This window comes from Eulemur rufifrons, chromosome 20 (assembly GCF_041146395.1).
Source record: "Eulemur rufifrons isolate Redbay chromosome 20, OSU_ERuf_1, whole genome shotgun sequence".
Lineage (NCBI taxonomy): Eukaryota > Metazoa > Chordata > Mammalia > Primates > Lemuridae > Eulemur > Eulemur rufifrons.
The window spans coordinates 20,198,514-20,215,425 of record NC_091002.1 but is presented as its reverse complement, the minus strand read 5'-3'; the positions used below and the strand labels follow the sequence as shown (position 1 = coordinate 20,215,425).

The 16,912-nt window shown below is 55.0% G+C and overlaps 1 protein-coding gene across 1 annotated transcript; it reads left to right on the top strand.

Moving 5' to 3' along the window:
• Positions 1-11,579: 11,579 nt before the first annotated feature.
• Positions 11,580-16,439, top strand: SLC32A1 (solute carrier family 32 member 1). Its single transcript, XM_069496263.1, has 2 exons — positions 11,580-12,202; positions 14,524-16,439. The coding sequence occupies exons 1-2, from the start codon at positions 11,810-11,812 to the stop codon at positions 15,709-15,711; spliced, it is 1,581 nt and encodes a 526-aa protein (XP_069352364.1). The 5' UTR covers positions 11,580-11,809; the 3' UTR covers positions 15,712-16,439.
• Positions 16,440-16,912: the final 473 nt, after the last annotated feature.

Here is a 16,912-nt window from a genome sequence, read left to right as displayed (position 1 = left end):
TAGTCCCCTACTAGAGATCCTTAGAAGTCCCCCAACCTAGTTGAAAATCACTGCCTCAGAATGGGGGAAATTGATCCCCCCCTCCGAACTTCCAGACGGGCAGACTGGCCAGGGCATGGCCAAAGCGAAGAAAAGAGAAAATCCAGTTCAGACCAGTGGCCTTCCAAAGACAAGGCACAGACACTACGGTGAGCCAGCGACTGCCTCTCCCTCATTCGGGGCTTACTAGGTGTGTGTCATCTCCCCCCAGCCTCTGGGCCCAGGGCAGGAGGCCTGGGCTAATTCATTTCTGCAACCCCAGCACCCAGCAGTGGGCCCAGCACAGAGCAGATCAGTGAACCCTGCATAAAGGGACAACTGAGGAATGAATGAACAAATGGCATTACTATTGGGAGGAAGCTAGACAATATTAAGCTTACAGAGAAAAGGAGGAAGGAGAAAGAGAGTGCTGTCCACTCCCAGCTCCTTAAAAATGCTGAATAATCTCTACACTCTTATGTGAAAGATCTCCAAAGACACATTGTTAAGTAAAAAAAGCAAAGTACACAACAGGCGTAGAATGTGCTGTCTTTTGTGCCAAAAAAGAAGAGGACAATAAGAATAGGAATTTTTATTTGCTTATATAGTTGTACTTGTGGAGTAGACAAATGACAGGCTACTTAGGAAACCAGTCGCAGGGCTTAGGGGAGAATAAGAAAATGGGTGGATGGGAAACAGAAGTTACAGGCAGACTTTTCACTGTATACATGTTATATATTTTTTAAATTTCTGAACCACATGTGAAATAAAAAATAAATCAAGAAAAGGAAAACAGGGCTGGGCGTGGTGGCTCACGCCTGTAATCCTAGCACTCTGGGAGGCCGAGGTGGGCAGATTGTTTGAGCTCAGGAGTTCGAGACCAGCCTGAGCAAGAGCGAAACCCCATCTCTACTAAAAATGGAAAGAAATTATATGGACAGCTAAAAATATATATAGAAAAATTAGCCGGGCATGGTGGCACATGCCTGTAGTCCCAGCTACCTGGGAGGCTGAGGCAGGAGGATCGCTTGAGCCCAGGAGTTTGAGGTTGCTGTGAACTAGGCTGACGCCACAGTACTCTAGCCCGGGCAACAGAGTGAGACTCTGTATCAAAAAAAAAAAAAAGAAAAGAAAAAGAAAAGAAAACAAAAAGAAAAGGAAAACAAAAATATATAGGAAGTTTCTGCTCCAAGAAAAATGCTGAGTAAGATTCACCTCCTTGCTGGATGCCTGGGGAGGGTAGGGAATGCTCAGTTAATACCTAGTCACACTCATCTTCTCAAGGGTTTTGTAATTAAGGGCTTGGAGATCTCCCAACCTATTGATCTCAGACCAGAAAGCATTAGATGAATTCCCAGGAGCCTTGAGCTTTCCGAAGTTGTTTCTCTAAACTCCACATCTCTCTTGTCGGTAGCCAGTAGCCTCTGCACGCTCCCACAATGGCTGGGGGGCACAGTTGGTGACAGCTACTGGGGCTAGAGAGGTCAGGACAGAGCTCTAAAAGGGATGGGAGGCCCTCCTCTGGAGGAAGTGGGGAGGAGAAGCTCAAAGGCCTGAATATAAGAGGCCAACGAGGCAAAAAGAATGAACCTTATCCCTGCCTTCTCGCACCTCTCCCGAACATCCACCTCCTGAGAAATGCTGAAATATCCAGCATCTTGCAGAGTGACCTCCATAAGCCTTGGAATTGGGTTGGGGGTAATCTCACATGGGCGTCCTCTGACGTCGGGATTACACTTGTAATAGGCAAACTAGGAAATAGCACAAATGCTTTCAAGGAGCACTGAGAGCCCCGGGGCTGGGTCCCCGCACCATGGATGGGACAACAGGGTGGGGGGTGGTCTGCAGCACTGCAGCTGGGGTCAGAGTTGCTTCTGCAGCCAAAGGGAGGGGGCCAGCTCCCGGGTCTGGCTGGCCCGACTCTGAGGGGCTCAGGTGCTGTCCAGGTACAAGGGTCTCTCCCCGTCTTTGGGATCTAGACTCAGAGACCCCTATGGACTTTTACTCCTGCCATTGAGGGACACCCTCTATGTGAGGCCTTTGGTGAGCACCTTCGTTTGGCTTTTACACCTTTGCATGGAGGGGGTCTCCTAACCCTTTGATGACCTGCATGTTGGTAGACAAAGCAGCCCAGACTGTGAGTCCCTAAGAAGAAAATCCCAGCCTTGGTCTGCAGCTGCCAGGACCAAGGCAGCCTCCAGTAGGCCATGCAAAGCCTCCTCCTTTGAGCACTGCCCTAGAGCCTGTCATCCTCCTGGCTGGGGTGAGAGACCTATCCAGGGCATGGTCTCCTGGGCCAGTTAATGCCCTTTTCTTAACAGGGTTTGTTCCTTGGAATGGACCCTTATCTTTGGCCTGGTCTCTCTCATGGGCTCCAGCCTCATGGACCTGCCTGCCAGGGCCACCATCCTCTTAGGCTGAATATGGTCAAAGCTGAGAATAATAATAACTACAACAGCAATAATAATAACAGTATTAATCACAGCTGCCATTTACTGAGTACTTACTGTCATAAAAGACACCAGACTTTATGTACGTTATCTCATTGGATCTTCACAACATCTCCTTTCGTTTAATCCTCTCTGCCACCTTGAGAGGGAGGTCTGATGATGCCCATTGAACAGATGAGGAAACCGAGGCTCTATCAGGTGAAGGAGTCTCCTGGTCATACATCTATGAAGTGGGGGAGCTTGGATTTAACTTCAGCTCCACCTGCCTTGAAAGTGTGTGTTCTGAACTACAGAAGCGAGAGCAATGCGATTTGGGGTGAGAAGCCATCGCTTCCTGCAGCCAGAACTAAGAGATCAGCTGAACTGCTGGAGAGGAAGCTGCTAAGGCAGCCAGGCGGGGTACACAGGGCCCTGCAGGCTGCGAGTGGGGGAGTCTGCATCTCACCCTGCAGGCAGGTGAGTGGTGGACAAGGCAGGAGCTAGCTAGACGCTACCAGGTGAGCATCATGCCCATAGATGCAGGCTGCAGCAGCTAGGATGCCAGCGCACACGCCTGAGGGTCATGGTGCGCTGGGTGACACATCTCCTCCTGGGTCCCACTGTGTGTCACAGCCCCCCTCTGGGCCGAGAGCTGGAAAGAAAGAGCCAGGGGACTCAGACCCTCTTCATCTGGAGTGAGGCCCAAGCTGGGGATTCTCAGCCAATCACTACACCATCCCTAAATGAGCCGTAATGACTCCTGATTGCTCCTTTGTCGCTGGGCTGGCTCCCAGAGCCACTTCCATCTGAGGCTGAGAGTGCCACGCAGACCAACGTGCACTGCTGGTTTCCTATTTTAGGATGAACATGTGTGGTGGGGGCTGGGAGCCCCCTGAGCTCTCAGATCCAACAGGCGGGCACAGTGAGCATGGGGTGAACACAACCATCCGCACGGTGGGCAGGACTTTACAGCTGGTGACGCACTTCTCTGACCGTGGGGGCAGGACCACGTCCCCCTTCGACTAATGAATAACTGAGGCTCAGAGAGGGGTTAGCGTATGAGATCACAGGGAGGAGCAGACAAGGGAGCCATGTGAGGTTTCATTCATTAATTCATTCCCCAAATGTTTATTGAATACCTACTATGTGTCAGGCATCGTGCTAGGTGCTAAATATAAACCCAGAGCTCTTCCGATCATGACAGCATTAACGATAGCTAGTGTTTATTGAGCATTTACTGTGCGCCAGGTGCTTCACTACCTACGTTCCATGTGATGTGTCACCAACCCTCCCTCCAATGCAGTGAAGTACAGTGAAGCAGGGACTCGCATGGGGCAGGAAGTGCTTCTCTCTGTCCCCATCCTGAAGGTTGGCATATGCCAAAGGTGGTTATCAAACAGTGGCATTTGAAGAGAACAGGGACTGAGGGGCTGAGGAGAGAAGAGAGGGTCCAAAGGACAGGGGTGGCCTTCAGATGGTGATCACGGGGCAACCACAGGAGAGCTGATCACCCCTTGGAGGGTGGGGAGCCCGGGTGGACTGATGAGAATCAAACGTGCACACACAGCCACGGACTGTGCTGCACTGAAAGACCCTACCCGAGCACGAAGTAAAAGCCTCCTCCACATCTTCCTTTGGACTCTGTGTGTGGCTCTGCACACGGCCCAGTTTAACAATGAATGTCCCACCCTCCCTTCCTCTGCTGGGCACAGTTCTAGGATAATCATTGCTATCCCCATTTAACAGATAAGTAGACTGAAGCAAAGAGGCCGTGAGTCACCTGCCCAGGGTCACTTGACCAGCAGTTGGCAGGGCTGACTCCAGAGCTGAGCTGTGTACCAACATCCCCGCCCCCAGGCTGGCCCTGGACTCAATGGTCATGAGGACACCGGGGGTCCCTCGGTATCTGGCAGGCAGTAGATGGAACAATCTCACCCCTCACTGTGAAGCTGCAGACCCTCCCCCTCATCTCCCCTTCCCCACGTCCCAGCTCTGCTCAGAGCTATTAACCAGGTCACACTGGCTTGTCCCAGTCCAATAGTCCCCTTAATTGCCTTTTTATAGCACGTAGTGCAACTGTTCATTACGCTGTCATATTTCCCCTCGAAGGCAGCAGTGGGGGAGCAGAGCTGAGGATGGGGACCCGTCCAGGTGGCAGGGGCTGTGTGCAGGGCACCAATGTGTGAAGCTTATTTTCTACCTGGTCAGAATGAATTAAACGCGTGCTTCTCATACTTGAGTAATACACGAGCCACTTTTAAAGGGGAAAAACAATCACAGCCCTCTGCCAACAATTGACAAATTATCTTTATTATGATTTTACTGAAATACGGACAAACATAAAGCTAGGTATTCACTCCTTATGCTTTTAGCTCTACACAACTGGAAAAGCAAAGACAATATATTATACCAATGTGATACAAACAAAGCTACAGAATCAGAAATTTCAAAATAACATGGATAATTTAAATATGATGGATGGCGTGTTGCTAAAATTAAATTGCATTTGTACAGTGAACATGGTTCTTAGGCTTCGGCGTTTAGCCCCCCACTGTTCTTTTGTCACAAGGCTCGTGGCAATTAAAGCAGTATTTGGTCATCCAGGAGACCTAGAATCTGTGGGTACATTTTTTTAAATATATAAAAAAATAATATCAGATGAAATTAACCAATTCTGAGAGAAAGCTCACACACCCAGGTTAGGAAACAATAAATGTCCCGGGAGCCTTTATCAGCCATGCAGGTCTATGCCATCGTACAGGGAACAGCCATGTGTTCTTGGTGCTGGAAAGCTCAGGACACCGGGCCCAGCCCACCGAGGCCAGACCACAGGCAAAGTACTTTGCCTAGAACCAGGCAGAGAATAAGCATTTGCTAAATGTTAACATTGACCACTCACCTGCCTCCAGCTCTCAACAGACTTGGAAGAGGAAAAAACTTCTAGATTGGGCCCTTAGGCTGGAGGCCATGGACTTGTCATGCACTTTAGGGGATTTGAAACGTTGTGCAACATTTTGCGTGTGTTTCCTGGGAAACATTCTGCAGCTTCACAAGATGTTCACAGGGGCATCTTTGGTCACTGAGCTAGGTGAGGGCTGGCAGTGGCACTCAGGGTCTTAGTCTGCTCAGGCCGCTATGACGAAGTGCCGTAGCCTGGGCAGCTTATGCAACAGAAACTTATTCTCTCACTGTTCTGGAAGCTGGACGTCCCAGGTCAAGGTGCAGCAGGACTGGATTCTGGAGAGGGCTCTTGTCCTGGCTTGCAGGTGGCGGCCTTCTCCCTGCATCCTCATGTGGTGGAGGGAGAAAGAGCTCTCTGAAATCTCTTCTTCAAAGGACACTAATCCTATCAGATCTAGTCCCCACCCCTGCTGACCTTATCTAACCTTAATTACTTCCTTAGCGGCCCTATCTCCAAATACAGGCACATTAATGGTTATGGCTTCAACATATGAGTTTGGGAGGGTGTCACAATTTGGTTCATAGCACTCCGTGAGGTGGATTATTCTAGACCTGGATGGGGGCAGGTTTTGACCAGCAAAGACTGACCCTTGAGGCTTCTAACTAAAGCCAGGATCACTTGCAGCTCCCCTGGCCCCAGTGACCCAAGATGCCCCCCATCGACATCTCCCTCCAAGTCCCTCTTCTCTCTGCTCGCCCATCCAAGCACCCCATACCATCTCCCCATGTGCAGTCCCGCAGGCCCTGCCTGTGGCCTACTCAGATGACAGTAGACTAGCCTCAGGATTGTGAAAATTTAAGATAACAATCCCCAGAGAGTGTCTGGCATGCACACAGCACTCATAAAGAGGCAAGCTCTGCACCAACAGGCTCAAGGGCACAGGAAGTCTGACACCGACCCTTCACACCCGTGGAGTCCAGAGTCATTGTTGCAGGGCTCACTGAAATCAGAGCCTCCACCCTGGCTGTCCTTCCCAGTTGTCATAACTGGTGACCCGCAGATTCGTGAGAGTTCTGAGTGTTCTTGCAAGCAGTCCTTGCTCTGGTTGTGCACCCCACGCCCCATATGAACAAAAATCACATCTCACACATGCCTGCATGACTGGCTTTCAACTACATAGAAGATGATGTGAGTATAAAAGCAAATCCACTTTTGTACCCCCATAATATGCTGAAATAAAAAAAACAAGTAAATCCATTTGGAAGAGCTATAGAACTCAGAATTCAGAGCTGGACTTTGGCCATTGTACATGTGTTTCCTCAACCAATTATACTGATTTTCATAGGAGAAAAATGGTTTTGTGACACTGATTGAAATCAACTCATGAATGTTTATTCAGTGTCTACTGTGTGCTAGGGGCGCAGTGGAGACTAAAGCTGATGTGCTTCCTGTCTCCCAGCGCGTTTGGAGGCTGTGTTCTCAGAAAAGGGCAGGAATCACTGGTCTAACCCACCCCAGCACTCCCAGGGCTCTCCATTTAGCTTCTCCTGGTTTTAAAGGCTGCAGAGGGCAAGGCTGGGTACCCAGTCTCCTGTTCGCTGGCTCCTTCTCAGAGCTATCAGCAGAGAAGGCATTATCCTAGGAACAGAAAAGTCATGAAATCCAGTCTCCCTTCCCCTGTGGCAGGACTCTCCTGGACACTGTCTCTGATAGGGCATCCAGCTTCTGCCTGCATGCCTCTGGAGATGGGGTGCTCACTACCCGTGCAAGCAAAATTGCTATATATACACAGTCATTCATGTATTTTAATATGTCTTACCTGAGCTAGCAGAGGCAGCACCTATGCTATCCATGGTCTCACCTGATTTGTCCTACTGAAGGGAGAAGAATTGGGGTCTTTGTTCCATGCATGGGCTGCCCACTCGGTGCCTTCAGCCTTGCTGCCCCTCTTGTTCATTGCACCCAGGGACATGGCATCAGGAAATCGGGTTTTGGTTTGGGACAAGGTAAGCATGGCTTCCTCCAGCTGTAGAGAAGCCTTACCAATGCCCCAGCCCCAGAATGCTTGGTGTGGGGGTGATTTATAGAGCCCGTGCTATCCCCTCAGCAGGAAAAGGTTCACAGACAGACTTTGCTCCAGAAAAGGAGGGCTCTGAGCCATGGTCTGGGGAAGAGGAGGGGGTGTGTCTGTGATCATTCAGCCCCGAAATGATGCTCATGATGTTGGCTTTCCAGGCCATTAATTCAAGGGCTCCATGCCCCCCTTCCCCCATGTTGCTGTCTGCTCTGGGAGATAAGCCCAGTTCTATTTAACCCTATTTATTCCCCCAAAGTGGTCTCCATCTCTGTTAGCCAGGCATTTAACCCCCTGGGTACTGAAGGCATGAAAGACAGAGAGATTGCAATCATGTGTGTGTGTGCGTGTGGGAGGGGGATGCAATTCACTCGGACTCCGGCTCCAGGGGCCTTATCCAGAGCCCGCCTGATCCAAAATCTTGATCCAGAAGCCCTCGCTTCACACGGCTTGGCAGGAGTCCTGGGAGCCCTTCACCTGCTCTCTCTAGGGCAGCCTGGGTCCCCCCAAGGTGGTAGGATCCTGTGTGGCTCTAGGAGGAGAGCACCCCCCACCCTCTCCCAGGCTGGGCAGCGACAGCTCCTGATCCCTCCCACACACCCTCCCAGTCCCCCGTTCCTTAGTGGCAAGATCTGGGTTCTGGCATTGGCAAAGAGAAAGGCTGGGGCACCTCTGCCTCTTTTGTGTCCTGCTGGCTGGTGGCTCAGCCTGGCACGCTTGCTTCTGTCTCCCTGCTGCCCTCTCCTTGCTCGTCCGTTTTATACCTCCCCTGTCCCTTTCCTCCCTTTGTTCTCTCCTCTGTCAGTGATCACGAAGGAGCAGTCCTGACTGTCAGTCTCAGTGTGACTCTGTGTGTGTGTGTCTGTCTGGTTTCTTGTGTCTGGGGGTTTGTCAGTGTGTGTTTGGCTCTCCCGGGGTACATCTGTCCTTGTACTGCCGTGTGTCTAAGCCTGTTATCCAGGCGACTCAGCCCATGTGGACTGACCTGCCAGTGTCTGTCCTGGTTTCTTTGTGGGGTGGGCAGTCTTGGCAAAAATCTTGTGTGAGTCTGAGTTGGCCTGTCCTTGACCTGTGTGTGTTGCTCTGTCAATCTGTAAATCTACCAATGTACTTGAATCTGTATGTTGGTCCTCATTTTTTTTATGCATCTATCAGTTGCTTGTCATTCTCTGTGTGTGAGTGTCCGTGTATGATGTGTTTCAACTCAGGGGACCAGCCTGCTTGCAAAATCCTCTCACATGGGGGTACCCCTAGAGGAGCTACTTAGGAGAATTTGGAGGTTGATGGCTTCACTAGAGCAAAGCCCAGCTCACTACCAGCTAGGTAAGTCACCCTACTTGTCCCCCGGGCTGCCTGCCAGGTGCTCTGCCCTCTGTCCTACTCCTGATGTCCACTCCCTTCTGTCCAGGTCAGCTCAGGACTGGAACGCTAGGGATAGAGAGAGGCAGGGCAAAGAAAGAAGAGTGTACCTCCTAACTCACTCGACTCTCAGATCCAATTCCTGGCTTTTTCTTGTACATTCACTTTGCCACCCCCCCCCCCAATGAGAAATAGCCATCGGGTATAGTAACAACAATAATAAAAATTTTAAAATAAAATAATTTCTACCAAGTATTGGGCACTTAACATGTGCTAAGCATTTTATATGCAAGATCTTATTGACTTCTCTCAATATTTCTATCATGCTGTTATTATTTTCACATTTTAGTTATGAGGAAACGGGAGCTAAGAGAAGTTCAGTATGTGGTCCAATGTCACAGAGTTAGTATGTGATGGAGCAGAATTTTTCAATAAGCAGTGGGCTGCTTGGGAGCTTGTCACACCTGCCTTCAGCCTGGGAAGAGGCATTTATTGCAAACAGTAGGAAAGGAGGGAAATAGGGGAGCTCCTTCCCCAACTGCTGGCATCTAATTGCAGCCAGAGGGACTGGAATCTGATTTTGAATGTCATCTCTTTGGAGAGTGAGGTGACAAAATACCAAACGAGCACCAGGGAGAGAGGATTCAAGGACAAGGTGAGGTCATGGAGGCCAAGGCACACGGGAGGGAGCCTTAGGAGTCCTGGGTTCTAGCCTGGCTTTAACATGGACTCTGCATGGCCTTGAGCAGGATACTCACTGCTCGGGCCTCGGTTTGCTTATCTGTAAAACCAGGGTGAAAGTGAGTCTCTGCTGGATATGCAGGTGGGATGGGGCATCAGTTCTATTTCAAAGCCTCGTTGGAGGATGGGATCTCTATGTTTGAGGAGGAAAAATCTCTTTCCTGTCTTTGTTCTGAGTCCTGTCATGACTTGGAGTGTCTTTGTTTGGAGGAGGGCTCTGTGGAGAGATTTTTTTTAATTGTTTTCCCTGCCATAGTGGCTGGAGACCAGGGAGTTTCTGTCTTGGTTCCCCCAGGCAGGAGGTAAGGGCTTTCCAGATCTCCTGGGGGAATTCAAGAGGGTACCTGGGGATGGGTGAGGAGCATCTCTTTCCAATGTGGTGGATGGAGCTTCCCTATCTGGAGAGAAGCCTTCTCTGGGAGACTGAGGTGCTTGGGGTGGAAAAGGGTGGAGGGGTATAGAGGAGGGAAGCCTGTCTTGTCTTGGCAGCTCCAAACTCTCTGGTCAAAGCCCTCAGGCCGCCCTACTTGTGCGCTGACGTGAGCTAATCTAGAAATACTGCAGGCGAGGAGGGGGCTGGGATTCCCAGAGAGAAAGGGCCTCGGGAGAGGGGAGACTGGGACCCCTTGCTTTTTAGTGTCCTTCAGTCTCTCTGCCTACCCCTCCCCCACTTCTAGTCACAGCCGCTACTTGTCCTCCACCCAGGCTGGGACTGCCAGTCCAACCCTGCGGCTTACAGCTTGGGGTCCGGCAAGGAGCCCACACAGAGTAGCGGACCCGCACGGAGACAGCTACAAAGGGACTCACACAGGCACAAACGCAGGTAACCCCATTTGTTAACACGCATACACACGCAATCCAGCACACAAGCTCCGCACCGACAGACTCGAATACGCATATCACCACTCAGACGCAGAATGCACACGGTTACCAAATCGCACACTGCGAGTCCACACAGATCCAGCCCGAAGCAGTATCGGATCCAGTATCAGCCTTTGTCCCTGGATCTCTCTCTCACTCGCGCTCACACACGTACCCCACTCAACACAAACAGTCCAGGTTCTCCAACCCGGGAGCAGGGGCCGAGCGCACCGCGCGCCTCCGCGTGCTGGGCCCGCAACGCTGTCTACCCTTTTTCCCTCTGCACCCGCCACCAGCTGTGCCCCTCTCGGCGTGGGTATTCGAAGACTCGCCACGAAGCTGCCGAGAGGTGTCCTCCTTCCAGACCCCCCAAACGAAAAGAAAGCGAAAAGCCGACCTTTCGCCTCCATTCTGCACACATTTGGAGAGTCCTTGGTGGCGAGCGACCTGCAGAATCGCTTCCATCGCGGCGTCCCTGGACGGGCGGAGACAGCCCCGGTGACCGAGCCCGCAGCCCGGGACTGAGCCTCCTTGAGAGAGATCCATGCCAGCCACTTCTGCCTTCGGGGAGGACTTGCGGCCAGGTTTAAGCGCGAGTGATGGGTGCCAAGGAGACAGACTGACGCCCAGACGACCCGATCCATCAGAGACAGGTAACTCTGTCCTGCTGGCTTTCTGGGCGCCCAGACCAGTCCTTAGGCAGAGGATCTGGGGCCGCACAGCTCCCGGACTCTGGAGGGGGTGATCCGGGGGCGAGGGACTGTGAGAGTCAGCCCACCCGGCCCCCTCCCTCCCTGCGGCGGCGAGGTGGGAAGGGCCAGGATCCGAGCTTAGCACCTCCCCCAGAAATGCAGCACTTCGCCCCCCTCATCTCCGCCCTCAGCGCTCCCTCTTTCCTGTGCTCCCCCCACCCCGCCTCCTTCCCAAGGGCGCCCTTCTCCTGCCCCCCTCACGTCTGAATCCCTCCGTGCCCCCTTTCTCTTCTGCTTGCCCCCTCCTCACGCCCCCTGCCTCCGGGTGTTTCCCCTCTCCAACCCCCACCCCCGCACCGCCTGATTCCGAGGGGCGGGAGCGCACCGGGCTGCGCACGGGAGGGGGCGCCGCGCCAGCTTCGCGTAGCTGCTCTGACGCCGCCGCCGCCGCCGCCGCCGCCGCCGCCCTCCGCAGCCCAGCCTGCGCCCCGCGGCAGCTCCGCAGTGCACTAGCCACCGTCGCCGCGGCTCCGCCAGTCCCGCTGCCCGCCCGCCCGGTCCGACCCCGAGCGAGCCTCGAACGCCAGCCGAGAGGGTCATGAGCCAGAGCGCCCCGGGGAGCCGCGGGGACAGAGAGCAGAGATAGCGGCCTCGCGCCCGCAGGCCGTCACAGTCCTGCCCCGCGTCCCCCGCATTCCCGGCTCCTGTCCTTTCCTCTGGTCCCGCCGCCGCCATGGCCACCTTACTCCGCAGCAAGCTGTCCAACGTGGCCACATCCGTGTCCAACAAATCCCAAGCCAAGGTTAGTGGCATGTTCGCCAGGATGGGTTTTCAGGCGGCCACGGACGAGGAGGCGGTGGGCTTCGCGCACTGCGACGACCTCGACTTTGAGCACCGTCAGGGCCTGCAGATGGACATCCTGAAAGCCGAGGGCGAGCCCTGCGGGGACGAGAGTGCTGAACCGCCCGTCGAGGGAGACATCCATTATCAGCGCGGCGGCAGCGCTCCCCTCCCGCCCTCGGGCTCCAAGGACCAGGCCGTGGGAGCTGGTGGCGAGTTCGGAGGCCACGACAAGCCCAAGATCACGGCGTGGGAGGCGGGCTGGAACGTGACCAACGCCATCCAGGTGAGCACGGGAGTCCCAGCTCTGCCTGTGCCCTCGCCCCCAGCTCAGCGTGCCTGGCTGTGCCCCCAACAGTCTCCCGGTGATCAAGGCCTTGGGAACCCCTCTGGTAACCGAGAATCTCCCTTTCTTCAATTCCTCCCAGCCCTGTGTGGGGACCTGCGCCTCAGGGCGGCGTCTCCCGCCCTGATCCACATCCCTTCCCGAAGCACCAGCTGCAGGACAGCTAGGCTGAGGTTCGGTCAGAGACAGCTGTCCAACACTGCAAAAGCTAGGGAAAGGAGAGAGGAAGCGGGGAGGGATGAGGGAGAAAGAAAATCAGGATTGGAGGGAACGGTATCGCCTTGGACTCTGGAATGGATTCACAGCTGCATTTTCTGACGGAAAGGAGAGGGAGAAATCGCTGAGCCGGGAGTCTCCTGCCCCGACACACACGCATAGACGCATACACGTACATAGGCAAGCACACATGCCCACAGCCCCCCTTCCCACGAACGAACGCTCAGGCACGGCGCACATGACATGCATCTATATATAGGCCACAGTACTATCCCCAAATGCACCTGTTTACACCCCTGCATCCTCACACACAGAAGCACATACCTGTACATAACAAGCATACACATACTCGTTTGAATATAACAAGCACACACATGCACAGACTCATGCAGACAGGACCCAGCCTGCTCCTTCTGGTGCAGCCCTGTTGGAGACATACAGGCTTACACACAGGAACGCACACACATGTGCCCACACAAGCACATATGATCCGCGGTACTACAGAGAGCGCAGACTCGCCCCTCTCGCCTGAAATCCCGGCTGCACCGCAAAGAGGCAGTCAGCCCCTCTGCATGTGACCCTGGCGAGGCACCCTCCAGAGGCTAAGAACGGCCGGCTCTCTAGGCCCACCACCTCTCCCCTTGCTCCCAGCCCCCCACTCCCCACCAGGCGGCGCCGGATTCCACCCGGAGCATGTTTGGAGCCTTTTCAACGACCCCCAGAGCAGGCAGGGGCGGGCAGGTCACGGTTTGGGGGGCAGAGGAGGCTTCAGCCCTGCGGCTTGGCCCGGCGGCGTCCCTGGAGCGCAGAGTCATTGGGGCGCAGAACGCAGGTTTCCCGGGAGCCTGAGGCCGCCAACGGGTTGCTGGGGTTCCTGGGCTCAGCGGGACTCCACCGGTCCCTGCACACTAGATATTCCGACCCAAGGCGCCTTCCGCTCCAGGGTTGAGCGAGATGACCTTGAAGGACAAGGGACCCAGGGACCCTCGGATCCGGGGGACCGTGACCACCTTCGTTGTTGCCCACACCTTCCCCCAGGGCGTCTTTCAAGGCCTCGTTCGGCAGGCCCGGAGGGAGGCCAGGGCAGGAGGCTGGAGGCTCGCAGGCCTCCGGGACCCTGGATTTCGTTAGCGTTTCTTCCCCATGTGGATTCAAACCCTACTTCCACAGCCCTGCCCGTCCCACCCCACAGCATCTGGTTCTAGCCTCCTGCTTGACTTGGCTTTTCCGCATCGCTCGCGCTTTCCCGGGGGGCTCCTCATCCTGCCTGCCTCTGCCACTTCCACTTAGTACTCCGCCTCCGGACCCGCCCCGACCCAACCCAACCCAACTGGGGCCCTGTCCTAAGACTCCGGGTTTCCAACCCCGCCTCCTCCCTCCCCGCGCCCCACTCCCCAAAGCCCTCCAGCACCTTCACGTTCCCTCTCTGCTTATCTCCCCTGGCTTCACTCCGCCTCCAGCCCCTCTTCCTCTCAGCCCTATCTTCCTTCCCTCCCGCTGCCGCCTTTAGCGTTTCCTTCTTGGGTTTGGCCCTTAGACTTCCGCGTTTCCCTCCTTAGCTTGCGTGCACCCCATTGCAGCCCCACCTCACATCCCGAGCCACTCTCCCAGGGCTCAGGCCCGGCTCTCTGCCCTTCTTAATGTCCTTTTCCTACCCCGCTCCCTCCCGCCTCTTCTCTTATCCTCCCTGGTCCCCGTGTCTGGTTCTGTTCGCTGAACCACCCCAAGTACCTCCACATCCCCTTTCCCTCCTGTGGCTGCTCCTTATTCTCAGTCTCCTCCCCATCTCCCAGCCATGAACGCACTTTTCCTTCTATCCTTAAATACCTCCCTCTCCACCTTGGACTCAACACCCAGGCTCGGGGTTAGGCCCCCTGCACCCCCATTGCAGCCTACTCTTAACCTCGCCTCCCTGGTGGCTTAGGTCCAATTCTCAGTGCCCTAAACGCCCCCTTCCGACCACAGCTTTAAGTCACGCCCCCAGGTCCCCTCTGCTGCGGCGCGGCCGCTGAGCGCCCCCGTCTGGTTGCCTCTCCGCTCCACAGGGCATGTTCGTGCTGGGCCTGCCCTACGCCATCCTGCACGGCGGCTACCTGGGCTTATTCCTCATCATCTTCGCCGCTGTGGTGTGCTGCTACACCGGCAAGATCCTCATCGCGTGCCTGTACGAGGAGAATGAGGACGGCGAGGTGGTGCGCGTGCGGGACTCATACGTGGCCATAGCCAACGCTTGCTGCGCCCCGCGCTTCCCCACGCTGGGCGGCCGCGTGGTGAACGTGGCGCAGATCATCGAGCTGGTGATGACATGCATCCTGTATGTGGTGGTGAGTGGCAACCTCATGTACAACAGCTTCCCGGGGCTGCCTGTGTCGCAGAAGTCCTGGTCCATCATCGCCACGGCTGTGCTGCTGCCTTGCGCCTTCCTTAAAAACCTCAAGGCCGTATCCAAGTTCAGTCTGCTGTGCACTCTGGCCCACTTCGTCATCAATATCCTGGTCATAGCCTACTGTCTATCGCGGGCGCGCGACTGGGCCTGGGAGAAGGTCAAGTTTTATATCGATGTCAAGAAGTTTCCCATCTCCATTGGCATCATCGTGTTCAGCTATACGTCGCAGATCTTCCTGCCTTCGCTGGAGGGCAACATGCAGCAGCCCAGCGAGTTCCACTGCATGATGAACTGGACGCACATCGCCGCCTGCGTGCTCAAAGGCCTCTTCGCGCTTGTCGCCTACCTCACCTGGGCCGACGAGACCAAGGAGGTCATTACGGATAACCTGCCCGGCTCCATCCGCGCCGTGGTCAACATTTTTCTGGTGGCCAAGGCGCTGTTGTCCTACCCGCTGCCATTCTTCGCTGCTGTCGAGGTGCTGGAGAAGTCGCTCTTCCAGGAAGGCAGCCGCGCCTTTTTCCCGGCCTGCTACGGCGGTGACGGGCGGCTCAAGTCGTGGGGGCTGACGCTGCGCTGCGCGCTGGTAGTCTTCACTCTGCTCATGGGCATCTACGTGCCGCACTTCGCGCTGCTCATGGGCCTCACCGGCAGCCTCACGGGCGCTGGCCTCTGCTTCTTGCTGCCCAGTCTCTTCCACCTGCGCCTGCTCTGGCGCAAGCTGCTGTGGCACCAAGTCTTCTTCGACGTCGCCATCTTCGTCATTGGTGGCATCTGCAGCGTGTCCGGCTTCGTGCACTCCCTTGAGGGCCTCATCGAGGCCTACCGAACCAACGCGGAGGACTAGGGCGCAGGGGCCAGCCTCCGTCGCGCTCCCGCGCTCGCTCCTCCTCCACCCAACCCACCCCCACCAGCCTCTTGCGCCCTGCCGCCGCGCTTGGGAAGCCAAGCTTTAAACATCTCTGGTTCCTAGTTTCTGATTATTAGGGGATGGGGAGGGAGGTGGGAGGGGTTAGGGAATTCATGATCCGTCGCGTCTGCGTTTCTGTTGTCCTTCTTTTCCACAACACCCTGGTTGGGAAGGGGGGTGGCGGGGCGCACTTGTGGGCAGGGGTCTCTGTCCTTCCAGGAGAGACCCTGACAATTTGGTTCCAGTCACCGAGGGGGGTGGGAAGGGAGAGTGAAGGGGTGCAGGCGCGGAAACTTGACCTTGGGGGGACATTTCACATCCATCCCGTGCTTGGAATCTACAGCGTCCAGCCATTTCCAGCAAGAGCGCTTCCCATTCCGGAGACGGTTCAACCCTGCAGCGGAAAAGGCTGACCGGGAAATCCATTTCGGGTGGGAGATTTTCCTCCAACTAAGCCGGGAGGCGACAACCCGCGGCGGGGCCAGCTTGCCTGCCGGTTTTCAGGAATCCAAACTCATCTTGTGCAATTTATCAGGTTGTGGAACTGTTCTGTGCGTGTGGTGTGCTCGTGGTGAATAAGATGAAATGTATTATCAGAAAAAAAAATCTATCTAATTTAGAGTGCGGTACATAATTATATCCGCAAATAAAGAAGAAACAAAGGCGTGAGCGGCCTCGTGTAGGTTCTGTATGTTCGCACCAGCCGGGATCCCCTCGCGGTGGGCGGCGGGGGAACCGGCTTTGGCCGGTGAAGCAGGAGGAGGTGGAGGAGCAGGTGTGTTTAAAGGGTTCCAGGAAGGCTCCAAGGAGCTCCGAGGTTGGTTCACACCTACAGGAGGCTCTCCAGGTGTTCAGAGGAGGAGCATGCAGGAGCGGTCCCCTCAGCTGCCAGAACAGTTTGTTTCTGAATCTCTTCCCCGCCCCCCGCCCCCCACCAACCAATCCTAGGGGGTGCGAGGGGTGGGGGGAGCTTTTATGTACAAAAACCTACAAGTTTGTTCAACAGATATTTGAACACAGCCCATCAGGGCTGTGGCGGTGTTGGGTGCCAGGACAAACTCAAACTCAGCCCTGCTCTCCCGGACCTTACAGTCTACTGAGGGGTAGGGGGTGTCAGGCAATAAAGAAGGACCCGCAG

What these genes read in the sequence shown, in the direction of transcription:
- SLC32A1 (XM_069496263.1), top strand. Translation starts at nt 11,810, where the DNA reads ATGGCCACCTTACTCCGCAGCAAGCTGTCCAACGTGGCCACATCCGTG. An exon ending in ACGTGACCAACGCCATCCAG is followed by an intron (nt 12,203 to 14,523) that starts GTGAGCACGGGA and finishes TCCGCTCCACAG; the next exon opens with GGCATGTTCGTGCTGGGCCT.